This window comes from Silene latifolia, chromosome 9, assembly GCF_048544455.1.
Source record: "Silene latifolia isolate original U9 population chromosome 9, ASM4854445v1, whole genome shotgun sequence".
NCBI classification, from domain to species: domain Eukaryota; kingdom Viridiplantae; phylum Streptophyta; class Magnoliopsida; order Caryophyllales; family Caryophyllaceae; genus Silene; species Silene latifolia.
The window spans coordinates 137,751,215-137,768,437 of record NC_133534.1 but is presented as its reverse complement, the minus strand read 5'-3'; the positions used below and the strand labels follow the sequence as shown (position 1 = coordinate 137,768,437).

At 39.4% G+C, this 17,223-nt stretch overlaps 2 protein-coding genes across 2 annotated transcripts; both read right to left on the bottom strand.

The window, feature by feature from the left end:
- Positions 1 to 822: 822 nt before the first annotated feature.
- LOC141601642 (uncharacterized) lies at positions 823 to 9,577 on the bottom strand. The gene is made up of 3 exons (XM_074421937.1): positions 9,306 to 9,577; positions 6,309 to 7,232; positions 823 to 905 (listed from the first exon to the last, which is right to left on the bottom strand). The coding sequence occupies exons 2-3, from the start codon at positions 7,216 to 7,218 to the stop codon at positions 823 to 825; spliced, it is 993 nt and encodes a 330-aa protein (XP_074278038.1). The 5' UTR covers positions 7,219 to 7,232; positions 9,306 to 9,577.
- Positions 9,578 to 15,529: 5,952 nt separating this feature from the next.
- LOC141601640 (uncharacterized) lies at positions 15,530 to 16,932 on the bottom strand. The gene is made up of 3 exons (XM_074421936.1): positions 16,615 to 16,932; positions 15,938 to 16,036; positions 15,530 to 15,763 (listed from the first exon to the last, which is right to left on the bottom strand). The coding sequence occupies exons 1-3, from the start codon at positions 16,930 to 16,932 to the stop codon at positions 15,530 to 15,532; spliced, it is 651 nt and encodes a 216-aa protein (XP_074278037.1).
- Positions 16,933 to 17,223: the final 291 nt, after the last annotated feature.

Sequence of the window (17,223 nt, the reverse complement as noted above, 5' to 3'; positions counted from 1 at the left end):
GAGACCGAGGCTGGCTCACCGTGAGGCGTTTAGTAGTTGTTGTTGTTTGTCCGTGTTTTGGACCTTGATTTGTATATATATATTTTGCTTGAGGCGGTTTGTATATATGTATTTTTGGTTTGTAGTTTGTTTGGTGTTTGGTTTTTTTTTGTGGTGTTTCGGAGAAGCACGGTCAATGGCTGATTCCTTATATTCTTCGGCATTTGTTCATGCGTCGTTAATGTAGAAAAATAGGCAACAGGTAGTACGTACGCATACACGTAAACACGTAAAAGCATTTGATGAAAACAAAAATAACCACAATGACTGGAAGTTAAAATTGAAATTGAAAAGAAAATTTGAAAATTCCGCGTGATGTGACTCTTAATTGCGCACATTTAGTCCCCTAATTAAACCCATTTTGCATACTAATATAGCATTTCATGACCATTTTATCCGTCAATTCCTTCCTATTTTGCTTTCCTATTGCATTTGCATTGTATATGTCTTGTAGGAAAGAGGAAAATGAGGCAGAATTCCCGTCTCTCGTGCATATTCGGAAGCTTGTTGACGATCTTGGATGGACTAGTATGAAGATGAGGTAAGAATGATGACCAAGGATGTAGGAATAAAGAGTATATAGAAGGATCATAGGCTTAAAAGCAAGGATGACGAAAAGGAAGCCATTACAAGAAGAAATTGCTCGGAACCAAACCAAGAGTTGCTTTTTTGGCTCTGAAAATATTCTAGATGAAACGGTGTCAAAAATCAAGTGGTCTAGGCTTTTAAATCACTCCAATAGGAGTCCGGATGAGGAAATAACGTCCATTGTACAATCCGAGCTCAAATAGACAAGCTGTCCCAGGATCCGCGCGTCCCAGACTCAATACGTGCGTCCCAGAACTGCTTTGCCATTTCATAAAATCCTGTGAGACAATCCGCACATCCCAGACTCAATCCGCGCATCCCAGGCCTAGGATCCGCGCATCCCGATGCCAGGACGAGCGGATCGTTCTACAGCAAGCCTTCTCTTAAGGCCAATCCGCGCAGATTTCCTTGGGAGTTGATACATCATCCGCGCATGTCCCTCGTGACTTGCAAAGCTCTATTCAACACTTAAGAATGTTATTTACTAATCTTGAAAGATCATAGATCCATATTAGACTCTCTAATAAAATTAATTTATCTCATAAATTGATGTTTATGTGATCTATGTAACATGCATGTTAATATGAAAGCATAAAAACAAAGTATAAGGAAAAACAATTTCCTTACATTGATTATAAGGTAAAATGGGCACAAATTAGTTCTCCTTACTAATTTGTTCTTGAGCTAAATATATGTGGATGATCCTCCTTGTATAACCTTCAACTAGAAAGTCTCCTCCAAGTAGCACCCAAGAACAACCCAAATAATATTAATAAGTAAGAACTAGTAACTTATTAATATGTGCCCTTGATAATAATACTAGTAATATTACTAACTATTCTTAGTAATAATGCATACTAGAGAATAATTGTAGAGAGATGGAGGAAGTTTTGTTCACATGCAAAATAATGAATTGTGTAAGAGGTAGAGTGGAGTAGTGAACAAATATATGGAGTGTAGAATGGGAAATGGAAGTGGCGGGTGGAGTGTCATCAAGTGGACAATTTTTGTTTTATATTTTTATCTTACATCACATGCAAAATGTAGTATAAGACATATATTATGGTAGTATACAAAATAAGGTAAAATGATTATGTAAGTAATCATCCATTACACTTATTTTACACGGTCCACATGACCATATACGGGTCCATGTTGGTTTTTATATTTGTCGCACAAATCCGTGTAATTTCTCATTTTAAACATCGTATCATGTTTAAATGCTTCCATAATAAATTCGTCCAATTCACTCCGTAAATATACGTGTACCACTACACATATTATTTACGTACTAATATTAATCACATTAGTCAATTAGTACAATTTTAGTAAATTAACAGTTAATTAACTAAAACCCGTTTCCCAAAACTTATTATTTAATTATCGCATAATTAAATAATAACTGCCGCTCCTCGAGTTCGCAACTCGAAATCTCTCTAATAATAATCGACTAACCTCTTAGTCGATAAATCAAGGGACTAAATAAATTGTATCTCATACAATTAATTAGTTATCAATTGGGGTTCGTTCCTTTAGGTGTGACCGAAAGGGGTCAGTTGATCACCGCCGTCTCACGACAATAACGTCAAACTCTAGTCAGCCAACCGTTATCGATTTACGTTAATCAACTGACGAGGATCAAATAATTAAATATCTGATGATATTCCATTAATGAGATTTATTATGTTAACGCACTATTGTGGAGGACACTAACTCCAACAATCTCCCACTTGTCCGACACAAGGTGTGCGCTACCAATTCTCTTGTCCGTTTTAATCTCCCACTCAATGCAAGGTGTCTTTCAGGTCGCACTTGCACATGAACACATCGCGAGTGGTTTTCTCGATCGGGAGTGTGACTACTTGACCGGAAAAATCTCTCACAGATTACTTCCGAGCGTGGCCACGCATTTGTAGTCATTAACTCCTCGAGTGGCCTTGAGATATAGTTACCCAACGTGGGTGGACAATTTCGTATGCCCTATCTATCCTATTGCACAATCTGACTCACCATGACCTAGTAAATGCCCTTTTGGCCTCCTTTCACGGCACGACCTAGGACAAAAACCAAAGTCACTCGGAAAGCGCACTGCTCAGATAATAGTCTCCAGTCAAAAGAATCGACTCATTAGAACATCTTAGAGATCCCCGCCACGACCAGGCGTCTATAATAGAACTTAGGGACTCTCTAAATGGTCACTGTCCGGCAAAGTGTCACACACTCTGCCTATGTAATCGACCAGTCATCACATATGACCTTATGGTGTTGAACAACCATCAATCGACTTACAATCTAGTCACTCCGAGACGTCACCTCATTAAGTGACTAGGGACAAAATACAATGTTCATCTTATTCACTTGAATAGTGTTCAACATTGTCTCCACAACATATTCAGATAAACAAGGTATTAAAATTTAGTCACACTAAATAAAAATTCATAAAAGAATGAATACGAAAACAATGAATATGATTATCATATATATAATAAAAGATACACTATCCAATTATTACATATCCATAATCTAAAGAAAATCTGGTACTCGTCTCAATCCCATAGAGACGACATGACCATCATGCTTAGCCTTTGATAAAGGCTTGGTTAAAGGATCGGCAATGTTGTCATCTGTCCCAACCTTACAAATGTCAATTTCCTTCCTTTCCACATAATCTCTAATTACATGGTATTTCCTTTCAATGTGTCTAGATTTGTTACTAGACTTAGGCTCTTTGGCTTGAAAAATAGCTCCACTGTTATCACAATATAGAGTGATAGGATCTTTGGCGGAATGGACTACTCCTAGCCCCTCCATGAATTGCCTAATCCAAACAGCTTCCTTCGCAGCCTCAGACGCTGCAAGGTACTCAGCCTCTGTTGTAGAATCCGCAGTAACACTTTGCTTGAAGCTCTTCCAGCAAACAACTCCTCCATTTAGCATAAACACGTAGCCGGATTGGGATTTCATGTCATCCCGATCAGTTTGGAAACTTGCGTCCGTGTAACCTCTTACACACAACTCAGTTTCTCCTCCAAACACTAAGAACGAATCCTTAGTTCTTCTCAAGTACTTAAGGATGTTCTTTACGGCTATCCAGTGACTCTCACCAGGCTTGGCTTGATACCGACTTGTCATGCTCAAGGCATACGCAACGTCGGGACGAGTGCAAATCATAGCATACATGATAGACCCAACAGCGGAAGCATAAGGGACGGTCTTCATGTGTTCAATTTCCTTAGGGGTAGAGGGAGACTGTGACTTGCTCAAAGTAATCCCTTGGCCCATAGGTAGAAATCCTCTCTTGGAGTCTTTCATATTGAACCGGTCAAGAACTTTGTCAATATAAGCTTCTTGACTCAATGCTAGTATCCTCTTGGACCTATTCCTATAGATCCGGATACCTAAGATTCGTTGTGCCTCTCCCAAGTCCTTCATTTGGAAGTGTTTCCCTAGCCACTCCTTAACGGAAGTGAGCGATGGAATGTCATTCCCAATGAGCAATATGTCATCCACATATAGGACAAGGAATACAACCTTACTCCCACTAAACTTCATGTATAAACACGGTTCTTCCACACTTCTAGTGAATCCGTATTGTTTAATGACATGATCAAAGCGATGGTTCCAACTCCTAGATGCTTGCTTAAGACCATAAATGGACTTCTTGAGCTTACACACCTTCTTAGGGTTAGATGTATCCACAAAACCTTCGGGTTGTATCATGTACACCTCTTCTTCTAGAATCCCATTCAAAAAGGCGGTTTTGACATCCATTTGCCAAATCTCATAATCATGAAATGCGGCAACCGCTAAGATTATCCTAATGGACCTTAGCATAGCGACTGGAGCGAAGGTTTCGTCATAGTGTAAACCATGAACTTGGGTGAAACCTTTTGCCACCAATCTAGCTTTGTAAACATCTACATGTTTATCCACGCCGAGTTTAATTTTGTATATCCATTTACACTGAAGAGGTCGCACTCCCTCAGGTAAATCCACCAAGTCCCATACTTGGTTCTCGTACATGGAATCCATTTCGGACCGCATGGCTTCTAGCCAAAGCGAGGAGTCGGGACTAGACATGGCCGATTTGTAGGTAGTGGGTTCATTACTCTCAAGAAGTAACAAAACACCATCCTCTTCGATGTTACCAAGGTAGCGATCAGGTGGATTAGAAATCCTACTTGACTTTCTAGGAATAATTACCGTTTCAGAGGAAGAGGGAATGCTTTCCTCCACGTTCTCCTCTACCTCGTTCTCGGTTTGTGGCTCTCGAACTTCTTCAAGTTCAAATTTTCTCCTCTACCTCGTTCTCGGTTTGTGGCTCTCGAACTTCTTCAAGTTCAAATTTTCTCCCACTCTGTCTCTTAGAAATAAATTCCTTTTCTAGGAAGACAGCATCACGAGCCACAAACACTTTGTTCTCGTGTTTATTGTAGAAGTAATAGCCACGTGTTTCCCTTGGATATCCTACAAAAAGACATTTTGCCGATCTGGGTGCAAACTTATTGTCAGACTTGATCTTAACGTACGCTTCGCAACCCCAAATACGCATGAATGACAAATGAGGGACTCTCCCTGTCCATATCTCATATGGAGTCTTATCTACGCTTTAGTCGGGCTTCGATTTAGTGAAAATACTGCAGACAAGAGGGCAAAACCCCAAAATGAACTAGGAAGCTCAGTTAGACTCATCATTGACCGAACCATATCAAGTAAAGTTCGGTTTCTCCTTTCGGCCACACCATTTAATTGTGGTGTGCCAGGAGGAGTCCATTGTGATACTATACCACAATCTTTTAGGTGTGAATCAAATTCAATATTTAGATACTCACCACCACGGTCGGACCGTAGAGTCTTTATCTTTTTATCCAATTGGTTCTCTACTTCCTTTTGAAACTCTTTGAACTTGTCAAAGGCTTCACTTTTGTTCTTCATTAAGTAGACATACCCATATCTACTTAAGTCATCGGTAAAAGTAATGAAGTAGTGAAAACCTCCTCTAGCGGTGATGGTTAATGGTCCACACACATCCGTGTGTATGAGAGCCAAAACCTCACTTGCTCGTGTCCCTTTTCCCGCAAAAGGTGCACGAGTCATCTTGCCTAAAAGGCAAGACTCGCATGTACCATAAGATTCGAAACCAAATGGTTTGAGCACTTTTGATGAAGCAAGTCTCTTAATGCGTCTTTCGTTTATGTGGCCTAAACGACAATGCCAAAGGTAGGATTCGTTTGGATCACCCTTTTTGAGCTTTTTAGTTTCCATATGATAAACGTCATTAACATCATTTAAAACATAAATGCCTCCAATTGAAATGGCCTTGCCATAAACCACATCATTTAAAGAAAAAGTACAACACTTGTCCTTAATCATAAAACAAAAGCCTTCCGCGTCTAACGCGGAAATGGAGATGATGTTCTTAGTTAAAGTTGGTACAAAATAACACTTATTTAAATACAACTCTAAACCACTAGCTAAAGTGAGCACATAGGTCCCTACGGCAACGGCGGCTACTCTAGCTCCATTGCCCATGCGGAGATCCACATCACCTTTTGCTAGTGCTTGCACGTCCCTTATACCCCGCAAATGGTTACAAAGGTGAGAGCCACATCCGGTATCAAGTACCCAAGTGGAAGTACAAGCATAATTAACGTCTATCACATAGAGAGAGGAAATCATACCAATAGGCGTCACACGCCCTTCCTTGAGATCCTCCAAGTATTTGGGACAACTCCTCCTATAATGCCCCTTCCCATTACAATGGAAACATTCGGCCTCGGAGAGCTTGACACTTTTTGCCTTGGGATTGCCATTCACAACGGCCTTCCCCTTTCCCTTGTCAATTTTCTTTGACGATTTCTTGAATTGGGACTTTTCTTTCCCTTTTCCTTTCTTGACTCCAAGAGACATGTTCTTTAACTTCATGGTTAAAACATCTCCCTTTTCACTCCCACTAGCCTCCATATCCCTCTCCGCTTGGGTGAGGAGTGCATGAATTTCATGGTAACTCTTATCCATACCATTCATGTTGTAGTTTACCCTAAAGTGGGCAAACTTGGTGGGGAGTGAGTGAAGGATACGATCCACCACAAGAGTTTTAGGAATCTTACACCCTAGACGCTCTAGGATGTCAACATATTCGACCATTTTAAGGACATGGGGACCAACCTTTTGGCCCCTCTCAAGCTTAGCTTCAAAGAAGCGTGCCGCCGCATCGTATTGACGGACTTTAGGTGTTTGTGAAAACATAGTGATCATACGAGTGAATATCTCGTAAGCATTTAAAGAAATGCATGATAGCTTGAGGTTTGGCGATATTGACCATATCAACACATTCTTGATATCATTCAACATCCTCACATAGTCATCATGGGCGGTCCGCACCGCCGATGAAGCTCTTGCACCGGGCTCAATAGGAGGAGCATCGGTCAAGTAAGTGAGCACATTGTCGGACAACGCGGCACTTTTGATGTTGGATTCCCATTCAAGAAAGTTACTACCGTCATCTTTTAAAATACATTTGTCCATTACGGACCTTAGCCATGAATCTTTGCCTAGTGAAGTAGTCGATGGAGTTGATGAAGTTGCCATTGCGAATTAAAATGCTACAACAAAAAGGAAAATTAACATTCATTGTTTTAAAAATACTTGTAAAAACATGTTTAGCAAGTTTTAGCATTTATATAATGATCTCCCACTAAATTATATAAATGATTCCAAGACCCAAATATTAAACAAAAATGAGCATCGCTTGGGCGAAACATCCCATAATTGCGTAAATTCGGTAAGTCACGTTGACTAATTCTACCTCTAGAACTCTTGGTCGACAAATTTCCTCAAATTTATCTACTAGCCCCGGAACACAAGACCGTCTTATATCCCGTTGAGTCCAACCAATTTTGGCGTGTGATAACCGCTTACCACCCTACTTACCCAAGGTAAAAAGAGAACACCCCGCTTGGGCGAGCGTGGCTCTAATGAACAAGAGATTCATAGGTGTTACTAATTGGTAAGGCTAATCTCAATTTTAGTTAAGTGAGAGATCTTGTCAATTTAGTCATAAATTCCTTATAAGTGAATTAATTCAGTGAATGTAAATGACGTGAATTGACAACCGCGAAAAATAAAATGCATGTGAATGGCGATTTTGGCATGCGCGAAAATAAAACAAGCAAACATGTAAGCATATGATTAAATCCTAGTATGGCCTCCTAGTTAATAAACAACTAGTCTATTACACTTCGGAAACCAACTCCTTGGTCCCTTGCCTCTTCATTCCTTAAGTGGCTCTTCCTTGTGGGATTTGGAACACCTTCCAAAAATAGACTAAAATCTCGTTGTAATCCGTCTTTTGGAAACGCCGGTAAAATAACTATTACAAATGAATTACATAGCTATTCCTATTATACATTAATTAATAAAATGAATAAAACTATTAATTAATTACAAACCGACGATACGAGATCGTATTTAATTACAAACAAATCGATATTCCCATTCATTTCGGGTAATAACGATTAAAAATTAACTAGGCCATACTAGGTACAAAAGATAAATACTTTAAATAAATGACAATCATTCATTCAACTTAAATAAATATGCTTAAAATGCTGTAAATATGATGCCAAAATCGCCCTACCTATCTTCATTGGTATCCATCTCGGTTTTGTGGATTTAATCGATTTTTAACATGTAAAAATCAATAATTAACTCTTAAATCTCATTTAAGTCCAAACTAATTGTCCAAACTGTTTTGAACCTCAAAATTAGTCCTCACTAATTTTATGACAAGTTATTAGTTTGGTTTGGTGATTATTTGCTAATAAAATCGGAAAAATCATAATATTTAAGTAAAAATCCAAAATAATTGAAAAATTACCCAAACAATTGAAACAAAAATTTTTAGTATTCTGGAACACTCCCAAGAACACCAAAAAGTCATAAAAAATGCCCAAAAATTTCGGATAAATTTTGTGAAGAAAAAGATCGATATTTATCGGTTTTTAACCACTAAAACCAATAAATCATCAAAACAAAGTGAAAACACACATGCAAAATCACTTTTGACATTTAAATAATATTATTAAATGTACATAAATTTATCATGGGCAGAATCAAAAATTTCGAAATAATGATTAATTAATTTGACTTTTATCGACTTTTTACTCAAAAAAATCAATAAACATGCAAAAAATTCGAACCAACCTTCAACCTTTTGCATACAATCAGTAGAAAACATGCATGAAATACCATAAAAAGGCCATGCACCGAATCAACATTTAACTAATTTTAGTCAATTTTTCACTAAAATGCGACATTTTGACTCGGTTTTCTACCAAAAATCATTAAAATTAGCAAAATTACTTGACAAATCACCAAAAAAATTCCACAAACCTTTTGAGATCAGTAGGTATGCATGTCCCAAAAATTTCGTGCCAAAACCTCTTCTAACACAATTTTTGAGTTTTTACTAATTATCTCATAATTCATAAAAATGCTTAAAATCAACATGCAAATTACAAGCCTATGCTCTGATACCACTTGAAAGATCATAGATCCATATTAGACTCTCTAATAAAATTAATTTATCTCATAAATTGATGTTTATGTGATCTATGTAACATGCATGTTAATATGAAAGCATAAAAACAAAGTATAAGGAAAAACAATTTCCTTACATTGATTATAAGGTAAAATGGGCACAAATTAGTTCTCCTTACTAATTTGTTCTTGAGCTAAATATATGTGGATGATCCTCCTTGTATAACCTTCAACTAGAAAGTCTCCTCCAAGTAGCACCCAAGAACAACCCAAATAATATTAATAAGTAAGAACTAGTAACTTATTAATATGTGCCCTTGATAATAATACTAGTAATATTACTAACTATTCTTAGTAATAATGCATACTAGAGAATAATTGTAGAGAGATGGAGGAAGTTTTGTTCACATGCAAAATAATGAATTGTGTAAGAGGTAGAGTGGAGTAGTGAACAAATATATGGAGTGTAGAATGGGAAATGGAAGTGGCGGGTGGAGTGTCATCAAGTGGACAATTTTTGTTTTATATTTTTATCTTACATCACATGCAAAATGTAGTATAAGACATATATTATGGTAGTATACAAAATAAGGTAAAATGATTATGTAAGTAATCATCCATTACACTTATTTTACACGGTCCACATGACCATATACGGGTCCATGTTGGTTTTTATATTTGTCGCACAAATCCGTGTAATTTCTCATTTTAAACATCGTATCATGTTTAAATGCTTCCATAATAAATTCGTCCAATTCACTCCGTAAATATACGTGTACCACTACACATATTATTTACGTACTAATATTAATCACATTAGTCAATTAGTACAATTTTAGTAAATTAACAGTTAATTAACTAAAACCCGTTTCCCAAAACTTATTATTTAATTATCGCATAATTAAATAATAACTGCCGCTCCTCGAGTTCGCAACTCGAAATCTCTCTAATAATAATCGACTAACCTCTTAGTCGATAAATCAAGGGACTAAATAAATTGTATCTCATACAATTAATTAGTTATCAATTGGGGTTCGTTCCTTTAGGTGTGACCGAAAGGGGTCAGTTGATCACCGCCGTCTCACGACAATAACGTCAAACTCTAGTCAGCCAACCGTTATCGATTTACGTTAATCAACTGACGAGGATCAAATAATTAAATATCTGATGATATTCCATTAATGAGATTTATTATGTTAACGCACTATTGTGGAGGACACTAACTCCAACAAATCTACCCTTGCTTAACCTAATGATGTACCACTATATATACTCAATTTGTAATAATCAAGAGACTAAGCTTCCTTAGATTAGATTAAGCCTTCATTAGGAGTAGATTAGAATAGATTAGTCTTTAATCATTCCACAAATCACACAGATATCTTTCCTTAAATATTGTTCAAGTTTATTATTGGGTAATTCAAGTTTATTATTGGGTTATTATTGGAGAACTGATAACGCTTCATCAATCAAGTTTTCTTCTATTATTCTTTCCTTGCCAATTGTTCATCTTAAGTTTGGTATAATCTTTTTACTCTTTACTCTTTATTGTTTATTTCCTCACTCTTTAATCATGTTTATACTTGTTGTAAGGATTGACACCATTGATAACATGTCTTCCATGATAATAAGTGAGTAGTTACTTAACTAGGATTAGTGGGGGATTAGGGGAGTTAATCATGGGATAGATTTATGCTTAATAAGTTCATATGAATGCTTGCTTATTGTTTTTCAACTTATGCACATATCATGTTTTATGAAATGCTAGACTATGAAACCTTGCATTTTTTACCCATCTCTTATCTATTCAACAAGGCTTGTAAGATATAAACCAACTCAAGCCTTGTTTGACCTTGCATAGAGTTGAATAGGGAAAACCCAAGTCGACTTGTAGGTGTTGTAAAGTCTTAACTGACTCGGCTCCAAGACGTAAGTTTCCCTAGGAATTGGTTCATCATGCATGTAGTTTAATAGGAAGAATTAAGTCGACTTGTAGGTGTTGTAAAGTCACAAATGACTCGGTTCCGGGACCCAAATCTTCTTATGAATTATATGACATGAATTAACTGCATTCCAACAATAATAAATTGCTTGCATCTATATAACTCATTTATGCTTTCTTACTATGATTCCCCTATGATCTCATGACATCCCAGTATCCCTTTATTATTTGTTTACATCTTTATTTACTTTATTGCTTTCATTAGTTTAGAATCTTCAATCAATTCCAATCAATTGTGACAACCCTTAGCGCAACTATGATTAGATTGAACAATACAAATACCCCCGTCCTTTGGGTTCGACCCCGACTTGCTTGCTATGCTAGTAGTTATGTATAAATGTGTTTGAGAGCATACAATGACACGCTCATCAAAATGGCGTCGTTGCCGGGGACGCTGTTGTGTATTTGAATTGTTCTTTTGTCTAGTTTTAGTTGTGCTTCTTCTTGAGGGATCTTGGTTCCTTGAGATTTTTAATTCTTGTACTTGCATTATTGCATATGTTTAACATGTCTACATTCACTTTTCGGCAATATGAAAATGAGTCATTTGATAAATATATTTCAAGATTTGAAGATTATATGACTCATGCTTGGCATCATGGTTTTACTCTTTCAAATTATGAAGCATGTTGTGTTGTTTATATTGGCATGAACCTTGAAACCCGAAACTTGACATTTCACTTGAGTGGTGGTAGGATATGTAAGATGAGTTGCCAAGGAAGGTATGGAAGCGATAAAACCACATTTCAAAAATTCATTAAGGAAAACTATGATGAAAATGAGATTTGTAAGAATGAGACACCTTCCTATAACCTTGAGCCAATCTACTATGCCCACAAATTTGCCCCTCCTTGGGAAGATGGTGTGATAGATGAAGAGAGTGATGATGGGAAGGAGTACATTCTTGATTGTGAAACCAATGCTTGGATGTCGTCATCCTACTCTTCTTGTATACCAATGAAACCAAGTCCCATGGAATTTGATGATAATGAGCAAAGTGAGAGTGAGATGGATGTGAGCTTGAGTGAAAACTCACCCTTTGAGGAAGACATATTAGAGGCAGACAATTGTGTTGAACTTGGTGAGCCTTGTTATGACAACCCCTTTGATAATGGTCCTTGTTGGGATGAGGAATATGAGGACATTTGGGAACCCTAAATAGACACTATTGAAGTCACCTTGGATCATAATGAGAGTACTTGCCTTGAGTGTGGTGACTTTGACTATTTGGAGGACGAGTTGAGTGAGGTGCCAACCGATTACCCATTTCATGTCCCTTCCATCCATCATACATCCTATAATTTTTGTGATAGTGTTCTTGACATACTTGTTCGGTCTATTACTTGGGCATTATTCAATTTCATAATCTTGTATTGCTATCCATGCCTATTCATGTCCCACTCCGAAGAATTTGACCGACTTCTACGTGCCTTGAGTACTAGTGATGATTTTCTATGAAAGTTATTTATTGACAATTTTTGGTTTGATGGAGTTCCTTAATAACCATTAACTTGTATATATGCATTTAGTGTAATTTTGCATTCATTCATTCATTCATTTAATAAATTGCATGAGAGATGAAAGGGAGGGATCTCATATTTTTAATTGAGCTTTTTGAAGGAAATTGATGAAAATGAGATGGTAGCAAGTGTAAAGAAATAAAGAAAATGGAGTTTTTGGGCTTGTGCACATCTTTCTTATCATTAAAAAGGTGTTGGGTCAAAATTTGCTTGAAATACGTGGGGCCCGGCCTCAACTCGTGCGAATTGAGACCTAAGGAAAGAAAGAAAAGTCCCCTGCATGACAATCCGAGCGGATTCCTGTGAAATCGGGCGTCCCGAGCCTCAACTCGAGCGGGTTAGACTTGACTCGAGCGGATTAATGCTAAAATCTCACCGTTTCTCATTTGGCTCATGACATGGCTATGTACGCATCCTATCTACCATCTTCATCTTCTACAATGATTGTAAGAACCCTTTCTTTCCCTATCTCTCATGTATAGTTGCATTTGTATATTTACCTCATGGTTAAACCCCTTGTTCCTACATTAGCTGTAACACCCCCATTTATTTAAGGGCCTGAACTAGGACTCCTCAGATAAATAACGGTGTTACCATCTCGGAAACCCGAGGCAGTAGATAACAAAGGAAAGAAACACAGTACTTTATTAAAATGTTTATAGTGAGATTACAACTGGAATTAAAACAAAGTCTCCAAAATACGGCCAAAAGATAAAGTCTGATAAAACTACTAATAAGACTAAGGTGGGCTAGGCACTAAGTCAGTCATCCAAGCTCTCTTCCCGGCCAGCTCCCATCAGTCTCTGAAATACCTGCCAATCTGCTCCCCAGTAATTGGATCATCACAGGCGTACACGAATACACAGGGTCAGCCGCGAAGCTTGAGTAGATAATACAATAAAACAGCATCATAATGCACAAGCTCCTCCATCACCACCACCGCCATCACAACTCATAACCCGGACAACCCAGCCATACCGATCCCCGGTAGACTATACATCGACCGTAGTCGATCTGCCAGCTCGCAGCTGAGGACACCAGGGCAAGTCCTGCAGAACCCACCTGGGCCTTATCACCACACCGTACTCACCTCCACCTCCACCAACTCCGATGTAATAATATATTAAACCAATTCAACGATAATACTTAACGGAATTAAATCAGACAATCATATTATAACATGTAAATCACCGATTCAGTCAATCCAGTCACATAGTACTATATCAAGTCCAGTGTATTCCCCTACCTCAAATAGCGGTAGTAAGCTAACTGCAGATCAGAAGTACTCCACCCGAAACTCGCCACCTAAACATATACATAACATAATTAATTCACTTAACTATTCCCGTTCCCAAGAGTCACTATAAGTAGAAACTTTCCCAAATTAGAAGTTACTAAAAATATAAGTTACCCAACATAGAAAGTTTCCTAAAATGGGAAGTTTCCAAAATAACAATTACCAAAAATAGCAGGTTACTAAAAATAGTAACCTTCCCGAAATAAAATCCCGACTCAACGCTTAAATATATTATTCCGTCACCGCTACTTAATATTAACTTAATAACTAAAACTAATAATGTAAATAATAGAAATAATAGAAATACACATATTTCCCGACTTACTAAAATAAAAACCGTAACAAAATTACCCAAAAATAATAATTCAACCCGACCCACAAACACACCCCCTTCAACCCGACACAACTCCGTCCAACAGCCACCAACCCTCACCGCCGACCACCAGGCCTGACACCAGGTCTGGCCTGGTCACCTCCCACCACCACCAACGTGGTCGATCCACGCCGGTGGTCAAAACCACCACCACCAACAACCCCTGCTTGCGTCCCTGCCGCCACAAACGCCACAACCAGCCCCCCTTTTCAACTCGCCTGCCACCACGACACAACCCCGCCACCTTACCAAGCACCACCCTTGACACCACCGTCGAAAGGCGACCCTGACACACGTGGCACCACCGATTCGACCTCTCCCGAGTCCACGGTGGTGCCACCCCATTACCCTATGTCTGAAATGCAACGAAAAACCCCATATCAAACCCGACACCTAATCACCACCACTGCAACCACCAACAGCGACGACAACCACTCAACCCACCACCACACGACTCGACTCACCACCAGCAATACATCCCACACCCCGACAACTACTACAACAGTCCCTAAACGACGCACAACTCAGATCAAACTACCGTGACAAAAATGAAAAACAGAGAACCTTACCTATGACGGCCGTCGATCTGTGCTATTCCGGCCAGTACAACCACCCTCGTCCACCAGCAACGGCCTCCCTACACTCACGGCAGACCCTACTCCCTCCACACTCACCGGCGTGCGCTCGTTGGCTGTAATTGATGCTTGAGGCGTGAAAGAAAAAGGGTTGACGATGGTGATGTGAAAAATGACGGTAGGAAGGGGGATTGGGTTTTAAGGTTGGATTAGGGTTTCGCTTTAGGGTTTTGGTGAGGTAAAAAGGTAAATGGGTAAGTGGGTAAATGGGTTATAACACCTTGACCCAACATGCCACCTAAAACTATAAACCCGACTCATCTTACAACATGAATCAATCAAATACCTTTACGCTTTTACCATTACCTTTACACTACCATTAAATAATAATATCTCGCTCAATCGATAATAAAATACGGGGTATTACAGTCTCCCCCCCTTAAAATGAACTTCGTCCCGAAGTTCGCTCCCATACCAAACATAATATAAAGACATCCCGTATAACTAACACAGCCAAACACACAACTAGACTACATAAACACGAAATGTTACATTCTACCCTCCTAAAAAGAGAGTTACGTCCCGTAACTTACCTCAAGTTAACAGATGTGGATAACTCTCTCTCATTGCGGCCTCGGTTTCCCAGGTAGCCTCCTCTGCCTTATGATTAGTCCACAACACCTTCACTAAAGCAGTTTCTCCGTGCCTGGTCTTTCTAACTTTCCTGTCCAAAATCTCCTTAGGTGTCTCGATGTAGGTCAACTGCTCGTCCAACTCGACCACATCATGGCTCAAAATGTGCGAAGGGTCACTCAAATATCTCCGCAACTGAGAAACATGGAAGACATTATGTACCCTGGCTAAAGCAGGTGGTAGAGCTAGCCGATATGCCACCTCTCCAACTCTATCCAAGATCTCATATGGCCCAATAAACTTCTGGCTCAACTTTCCCCGTTTCCCGAATCTCATCACTCCCTTCATCGGAGACACTCTAAGAAGTACTTTCTCTCCCACCTGGAAAGAAATGTCGCTTCTCCTAGCGTCAGCATAGCTCTTCTGCCGGTCCTGGGCAGCCCTCATCTTCTGTCGAATGATCTGCACCTGCTCAACCATCTCCTGAATCATCTCTGGTCCCAAAACTACCGCATCAGCTCGATCATCCCAACACACAGGACTCCTACACTTCCTGCCATATAGAGCCTCAAATGGAGCCATCCCAATACTAGCGTGGTAACTGTTGTTGTATGAAAACTCAATCAACCCCAGTCTATCCTCCCAAGACCCACCGAACTCCAAAACACAAGCCCTCAACATGTCCTCGAGTGTCTGAATAGTCCTCTCTGTCTGACCATCTGTAGCTGGATGAAAAGCGGTGCTCATCTTTAAGCGAGTACCCATTAATGATCGCAACTCTGCGAGAATTTGGATAGAAACACGGAGTCTCTATCGGAAATGATGTCCTTGGGCACACCGTGTAGCTTCACCACATACTGAACATAAGCCTTGGCCAACTCAGCTTTACTCCAAGTATCCTTCATGGGGATAAAGTGAGCCGACTTGGTTAGCCTATCCACGATCACCCAAATCATATTGTTACCTTTCTGAGTCCGAGGCAACCCCACAATGAAATCCATAGAAATGCTCTCCCACTTCCACTCCGGCACATCTAATGGTTGGACCTTCCCTTGCGGTCTCTTATGTTCACCCTTCACTCTCTGGCACGTCAAGCATCGAGCCACGAACTCGGCAACTTCCCTCTTCATATTCGGCCACCAAAAAGTCTTCTTGAGGTACTTGTACAGCTTATCTCCCCCAGGAGGAACCGAGTATGGTGTAGCATGTGCCTTAGTAAGAATCTTCCTCTTCAGCTCCTCATTATCCGGAACACACCACCGTCCTCCAAACCTCAGACTACCATCAGCATGGATAACAAACTTGGAATCAACCCCGACTTCTCGCCTGTTTCTCTTGTGCTGCGCCACTTCGAATTCTAGCATCGGCTTCAGTAACTCTCGATCTCCTCATATAACTTCGGCTCAACGGTCAAGTCCCCAAGAGTCTCTCCCTTCCGGATCATGTGGATTCCCATCTCCCGCAACTCATTATGCATCCTCACCCTAGATCCGCACTTTGCTCAAAGCATGGATGGATTTCTGCTCAAAGCATCGCCTACGACATTCGCTTTCCCCTCATGATAAAGTATCTCCATGTCATAGTCGCCAATCAATTCGATCCATCTCCTCTGTCTCATGTTCAACTCCTTTTTTGTGTAAATGTATTTTAAGCTC

Bases quoted from the DNA above. Each gene is read 5' to 3' on its own strand.
- LOC141601642 (XM_074421937.1), bottom strand. From the start codon at position 7,218: ATGGCAACTTCATCAACTCCATCGACTACTTCACTAGGCAAAGATTCA. The intron at 906-6,308 runs GTATGATTTCCT...ATTGTCTCACAG, and splicing joins AGGGCGTGTGACGCCTATTG to GATTTTATGAAATGGCAAAG.
- LOC141601640 (XM_074421936.1), bottom strand. From the start codon at position 16,932: ATGCTAGAATTCGAAGTGGCGCAGCACAAGAGAAACAGGCGAGAAGTC. The intron at 16,037-16,614 runs GTCCAACCATTA...ATGGTTGAGCAG, and splicing joins ATAAGAGACCGCAAGGGAAG to GTGCAGATCATTCGACAGAA. The intron at 15,764-15,937 runs GTACTTCTTAGA...CATGTTTCTCAG, and splicing joins CTTTCCAGGTGGGAGAGAAA to TTGCGGAGATATTTGAGTGA.